The sequence below is a fragment of the Charadrius vociferus genome, unplaced genomic scaffold (assembly GCF_000708025.1).
Source record: "Charadrius vociferus isolate BGI_N301 unplaced genomic scaffold, ASM70802v2 scaffold51, whole genome shotgun sequence".
Taxonomy (NCBI): Eukaryota; Metazoa; Chordata; class Aves; order Charadriiformes; family Charadriidae; genus Charadrius; species Charadrius vociferus.
The window spans coordinates 1,397,939-1,405,343 of NW_009646939.1; the positions used below are offsets into that span (position 1 = coordinate 1,397,939).

A 7,405-nucleotide genomic window follows, 5' to 3' on the forward strand; every position below is an offset into this window, starting at 1 on the left:
GTGTGTGTGAGTTTTTTTGTTTGTTTTAGGTTTTGGTGTTTTGTTTTGGGGTTTTTTTTTTTTTGTTTTCTTTTTTTGTTTTCTTTTTAAAACAGGAGCTAACCTGAGGGCACGGCAAACCCTCCCGTTCCCACTGGCACCATCTCAGCGAGTGCCCGGGAAGCCTCAAGCTGAGGTAGAGTGCCACAGGCTTTTGTGCGGTAGAGACCTTGTGGGGGAATTGTCTCTCACCACCCTGAAAAAGAGTCACCTTTGAAACCGGTTGGCAACACACCAAAGGAGAAGAACCGAGAAGAGATGGTAGTGGGTCTACCAAGAAGTAAGTGCTGGGTAATGGTGCCGTGTCATTCCCCAGTTCAGTGCATGCACCTTGTGCTGCCTCCTGGCCTCACCTGAAACTTGTCAGTTCTCTGTTTGAAGACCTTCCCTTTCAGGAATAAAGTAGTCCTAGTTTAACTGCCCCTTAAATTATCCTTATGCCATATCCCTCTCTGCCTCTTTGCAAAACTCCGTCTGGTTCTTTCACTCATCCTGGGGGTTTTGGAGGAGCAGATCCCCCGAGGCTGAGGAGAATGCACGTTTGTTCCCAGATCTCAGAACCTGCCCAACCATTGGCGTGCAAAACAAAAATGTCACTATTTTGACGCAGATTTTACCTCACGTATGTGCCAGGTTTTTTAGCCATGACTGGGGAAGTCATTTCCTCTTAACAGAAAGAAAAAAATATATCTTAGAAAAGTCTTTCCAATGATACATCCCTGAATTACAAATCTATTGGAGGGGAAAATTACTTTTGTGTACAACAGAGAAAAAGTGTTTGTTTATTTCCCTAAGTAAAAGCTCTGGGGTTTGGGAATATGTGCTGTTTACCCTAACTTTACCCCTTTGTTTTCATGAGGAAAAAATAATTTTTTGTCTGAATATCATTTATGGTTACGTTGGCAATCTATTCCAGTTAAACCCTGTTTCAGTGAAAACGATGGATAGAGAATATGTGACAACTGTGGGAAGAGGAAGGGTGCTACTATGTTTTCCCTAATATTGACAATAACATAGTGTGCACAGTATGAGCCTGTAATTCTGTAGCAAAGCAAGGCTCTTGGTTTCATTTGCATGTTGGTATCAGGCTGTTTCTCCGCTTCACTGCTGTTTGAGCTCTGGGAATAATTAAAAATACATTCATGCTGGTGCTTTAACTGAATTATTCTCATATTCTGAGTTTGTGAAAGTCAAAATCTCCGAGCTTTAAGCCTAGAATAAAAAGTGTAGTATTGTAAGAGCTCCTGGATTTCTTCTAATAGTCCACTTGACATTATCAAATAGATTGGAAGAACTGTAGATGCTGTTTCTCTAATGCTGCCTCTGGGTGCATTACAGAATTTTTATGGATAGTAGAGACCACATTAACACAGTCTTTTCTAAACAGAAAAATTACACTGCTTCCCTGTTGCTTCATGGATTGGTTTTCCTAATGTTTAGAGATTAGAATAGCTTGCTTCAACATCTAATTTGTAAACTAACAAAGATTGCTTTAAATCACCGATTAGGACAATTCAGAAAGAAATCCAACTGTTTATTGCACAGATGTTGGAAACAGTGTCTCAGAGTATCTGAGGATGAACTGTCTTAATGTTCAAAAATGGATTGACCCAGAAAATTGATCGGTGGAGAAAATATCATATGAAGTTCTTTAAAAATTGCCTTGACATGTTACATTACTTTTTAAGTTTCAGTTGGAGCAGCCCAATGCTTAGTCCTTTGAGGACATTGGTGCCGGGTGAATTGTGCCGTAAAGTTCTTCACCAGTCAGTGAATACATCTGGGATACTTGAGTAGCTTCATGTTTAACATTGCTATTATTTACCTAATTTAGAATGGTTATTAAGAGAATCTGTGCATGAGATGTGGTGGGTAAACCCTGGCCAGCAACTAAGCACCCACCAGTTCACTCACTACTCCAGCCCAGTGGGATGGGGAAGAGAATTGGAAGAGCAAAAGTGAGAAAAACTTGTGGGTCAAGATAAAGGCAGAAAAAAAACCAAACAAAAACACAACAAACCAACAAGTGATGCAGAGATGGTCGCTCACCACCTGCCACCAGCAGACTGATGCCCAGCCAGTCTCTGAGAAACAACTACTTTGGAAAGACTAACCCTGAGTTTTATTGCTGAACATCATGTTATACGGCACAGAATATCCCTTTGCTCAGCTGGGGTCAGCTATCCTGGCTGTGTCTCCTCCCAGACTTTTTCCCATCCCCAGCCTACTCACTGGCAGGCAGAGCGAGAAGCAGAGAGGGCCCTGATGCTGAGCAAGCACTGCGCTGCAATAGCTAAAACACTGGTATGTTATCAGCACCGTTTTACTCACAAATCTAAAACACAGCACTGTACGGGCTGTGTTAGCTCTATCTTAGCCAGACATAGTACAGATGTATTTGTCAGATGAGGACCTGTGCTTTGTAAAGCTCCTTTGTGACTTCAGCTGTAACTGAACCAGACTGCTTTCCATCCCTGAATTTAAATAATAAGGAATGCAGTACATTGGCTGGTCCTCTGACAAATTTACTCTTGTAAATACCCCTTTGGGGTCAGTACGCAATGTGTACTCCTGATCCACAATGGAACAACTACTCTGCCAATGTTCTTCTCCTACTGAGGGGGGGGGGGGGGGCTATATACCACAGGCATAAGCAAAGTGAGTTTGAAGTCCTTCACAAATCACTATTACATTGTTTGTGCCTGCACTGAATCAAGTTGATAATTTTTTATTATCTCATTAATTATTCAAAAATATCTGTGTCTGATGGAACATGATTAAGAGAGCTCCACTGAGGACATGCAGTGAAAAGATCTAGTGGGGCAATTTTTAAAAGATCAGTTTTGTCCTGGATTATATATGATTCTACTTCCCTCTTTCTAGTGATGATGAAGGCTTTGCTCTAAAAGGTTGCTTGCTATTGGGCTATTCTTTATTAATTTGTTGGCTTTTCCCAATAACCCTACCCTGTGCAGTAAGTGCAAGCCTGAATAAGCCAAATGACTGATCTACTTAGCTTCTTTCTTTTATATAACATGAGGCCTGATGTAAACCACAATGAAGTCAGGGGCAATTTAGATGATATGTTTTGAGTCTGGCACTCTAGTTGTTCCAAAAAGCCTGAACCTGGCAGATCTTAGCTCTGAGCAGGAGAATTACTTTGTTGTCTCTGCTCTGTTGCAACACCTTCATTTCATTCATCTGCCTGAAAGCCATCTGTCTCTGTCGTCCTCTGAGACCTTCGTGCTAAGTGGCAGCAGTTCCATGATTCACCAGCCACTATGACTGGTGTGTAGGGTTCTGGAGCTGTCTGCAAGTGAGGGAATGTCTTCTAGCTGGTGGGGAGGTAGAGGTGGTCTTCCCTTTTTCATGTGACCCATCATGGCTGGGACTATATCCATCATTATGACTGACTTACACCATGCACAGTCTTTCTGTGGCACGACATAACATTGCGTACCTGACATTTGAGTAATTTGAGGTGTTAGTGAGTATAGGAGACAGAGTAATTCAGAAACTGATTATAGCTGATCATTAGATCAACAAGTTATAAGTTTACATTCATAAGCAAGACTTTGTCATAACCTTACGTTTTCGAAGTAAGACGGTACAATTGAAGTCTGAAGAAATGTGCTGAAAACCCCATGTTAAGTCTTAAAGATAATTTATTTTTATAGGCATGTTTATGAGTCTCTAATGCATCTGCTTTTTCTTTTCAAGCTAAAAATAATACAACATACAGGTCGTTAATTGTAAGCTGCCTAACAAATTCAACCTTGGGTCATAGTTCTAAGTTCAAATAGCTATTGAACTTACTATGTTTCACTCAGTAACTTTATTACAGTCTGCCAGGCTGAGATCATCAGCTTCTTTTAAGAATCCATTTGCTCAGAGACCTGAAAATTACCCGGAGCAGAGATGATGAAAATCATAATGAAGGGGAGGACATCTACTCTTAAAATGCTCCCATAACCTTACATACCCTTTGCCACTAGAGGACAGCAAGACCTCAGGAAAACGGGGTTCTGGAGGGGATTGGAGAAAAGAAGAGAAATTGTTACACAAGAGTTAAGAAAGTATTACTAAGTTACATGCTTCTAGCTATAATCAAGCTTCTTAAAGAATTGAGACAATTTTGGAAGATGTTTCAAGACAAAATACAGGGGAGACACTTGGATAAATAAAAGCTGAAGTGTTAATGTGGTGGTTTGCCTATAAGTCATAGATAATGTAATTTGAAAAGCACTATGCTAACTAGTTTTGAGAGCCATGTACTGTTTCCATTAAATTCATGGATAGTTTTGTACCGCTTTCAGTAAGAATAGGGCTTTACTTTGCAATCTTAAATAACTGTTAGGTGTTTTGATTTTTGATGAAGGAATTACATACCTTTATGTAGGAAGGTTGTTACAGTCCTTTATTTAGAATCAAAATAATAGTGTGAAACCGCTGGAAAATTATCTTCTGCCACCACACCTATCTATTACTTTAACCATATTTATGTTTGTAATATGTAATGCAAGGACTCATTAAATCTTTCAACATAAGCTATAGGAAATAGATTCAGAACAATGCAATTCATAATCAGAACCAAACTTTTCACCTTCATGGCTTCAGTATGTCAGACAAGATAAACTTCTTTAATCTTTATGGCAAGTGACTTGGTGATACTTCTCTATTAGAAGTTCAAAAGAGGCTTTGAATCTACCTTAGTTTGTCATAAGTTGGAACTGGGTTTTAACTAAAAATTCCACAATGAGTTATAATCGTAACAAGAAGAGAGCTCTTGAACATCCATTTTATCACCACTGAATCATCACTGAACTGAGAAGGACATCTCAGATTTTGCAGTCTCATTGGACATTTGATCCCAGGCCATTTGCATTAATATTGTGTGTGGTTATAATCCTGAGGAAAAACTTACCTTGTTCACCAGAAAAGTGGGGTGAAAGGGAGGGAAATGTCCAAATAAACAGCGAAACTGAGAGATGTTGATGACAAGCAATTGCTGTTGCCCAGCTATTTATTGCTTCAGCCTAGAGCCACAAAACTACAATGGTGCATAACAAGGGGTGAATATAGAAGAAATATGCTGAAGATTGCACCTAATAATTTTTAAGATCACTTATGAGTGCTTTTTACAAAACCTTCCTGTGCTAGCCGGAATGTGGAATTCAGCAGGGCCCAAGTGAAATTTCCTGAGTACTTTCATGTTATATTGTTCATACCCAGAACATCTGCCTTCTTGGCAGAGCTGAGTGTCCCCAGTAGCTTATCCTGACCTGGATTTGCAAATTAGGTGTCCTAAATCTCAGCAAAATTTTTATTTTCAAAACATGTAGAAACGGTGCTGCCACCCAATCCAAAAGGTTGATAGGTGACTGAGTTCACTGGCTTCTGTAGCCTACAACAATTAGATCCTGCCTGCATCTTTTGCTTCCCAGAAGGGTCCCCTGACCATGAGGCTGTGGGGAGGACTGGGCTTGGACCTTCTGCAACTGTCTGGGCAGAACTAGAATGTCATACAGCAGAGAGTGCATGGTTTATGGGGACAGAGAGGAAGAACTATAAGGATCACAATTCTCTAATTTAGTGATTAGGACTCGTCCCCTCCAGCAAACTAAAAAAAAAAAAAGTCTTCTGTCTCCAGATGTACTCAGCTATACCCAGATGAGGTTGAAATGAACTCTTATTTCATTTCAGATGTCCAATTCAGGGAGGCACCTGAGACCTCAAGAGTGACCAGGTATAAAACATACCCGTTCTTCATCACTCCTTTAGGTAGCTATCATCTCTGTCCTTCAGTATTCTGTCTGTGGTCAAGTGTGACTCTTGCCCTGTAGTGTCTAGAGAAGTCAGACATTTAAAGTCATGGATTACACTATCAGGGCAAGAGACTTAAGAGTGTGGAATGAAGAAGCTTAGGTATTTTCCATGGAGTTCATGTTGTTAGAAAGACTGTAGTTACTTGTGTACTGCATTAATTCTGCATGTATGAGCTGAATCTGACAACCACATGATGTAGAACTTTATCTCTAAGCCATTATGTGGCATATTTGTGGAGTCAGTTTATGTAGTTTCCTAAAAAATTTCTTGGGCTATTGGGCTAGCAGTTTTTTTAGTACTTCATTGTTTATTGTGTTTAAATTCTATATGAGACGTGTATTGAAACCAAACGATGTTTCTCTTTATAACTGCAGCAGATTCTGAATGCCCTGAGGCTATAACTGACTGGCACACAGAGAGATTAGATAACCACTGTGTTATAGGAATCGCTGGAGAACAGTGGAGCTGCATATACTCCTTTAAACATATGTCATTTAAAAAATGTGACTTGAATGAAGAAAGGCTTTGTGGTGAGATATATATTAAATTAAGCTACAGCTTATTTTATCACAGTGAAGCTATGTTGTGGCATTGCTGAAATTAGAACAATGGGCTATAATATGGCAAAAGGTCTAGTTAATTTTTCTCTGAAACATGTGAGGCATGCCATTACAGTAACTCTTCAGGGAGTACTTTAGATTGAAGGTGTAAAGGTCTGTGATTACATTCCAGGTTCACGCCACAACTCATCTTACTTAGGAGTTTTGTAGCAATGAACTGTGACCAGAGAGAATGAGAGGAAGGAAAAAGGACTTCTCTGTAGTGCATACAGCAGAAATGTGCACTTGTGGAGTTTTTTTGCGGTATGCTAATTGCTACCTTGTGTCTCCACATTTGGAGTGGCTTCAGTCTATGAGTTGTGAATATGTATGTGTATCTGGAAACAGCATATTCATTATTGGATAGGAAATGTGGTTGTGATCTTGTGAGCTTCTGGAAATCTGGGGAGTGTCTCCACAGTGTCAAGTGGTACAAATTCTTATCAGGTAGGTCCGATCAGTTGTTGTATAGCAAGGCATGCTGAGGATTGCCCACTGAGCACATGCTGGTCAGCTCCACTGTGCCTGTGAACTGTTTGATGTTGTAGGAAGTGTCAATTCAACATACATCCATTGTACAGATTATCAGTTTTGGGCCCCTCACTACAAGAAAGACATTGAGGTCCTGGAGTGCATCTAAAGAGCAACAAAGCTGGTGAAGGGTCTAGGGCACAAGTCTTATGAGTAGCAGCTGAGGGAACTGCTATTGTTTAGTCTGACAAAAAGGAGGCTGAGGGCAGGCCTTATCGCTCTCTACAACTACCTGAAAGGAGGTTGCAGCGAGGTGGGTGTTAGTCTCTTCTCCCAAGTATCAAGTGATAGGATGAGCAGACATAGCCTCAAGTTGCACCAGGGGAGGTTTAAATTGGATATTAGGAAAAATTTCTTCAGCGAAAGGGTTGTCAAGCATTGGAACAGGCTGCCCAGGGAAGTGGTTGAGT

At 40.4% G+C, this 7,405-nt stretch overlaps 1 protein-coding gene across 1 annotated transcript in view; it reads right to left on the reverse strand.

Moving 5' to 3' along the window:
- Positions 1 to 143, reverse strand: part of NPHP3 (nephronophthisis 3 (adolescent)) — a 27,255-nt gene extending 27,112 nt beyond the window's left edge. Inside the window, exon 1 of the mRNA XM_009895013.1 lies at positions 104 to 143. Coding sequence (XP_009893315.1) covers positions 104 to 143 — 40 coding nt within the window. The remainder of the gene's footprint in view (positions 1 to 103) is intronic.
- Between the last annotated feature and the right edge of the window lie 7,262 nt (positions 144 to 7,405).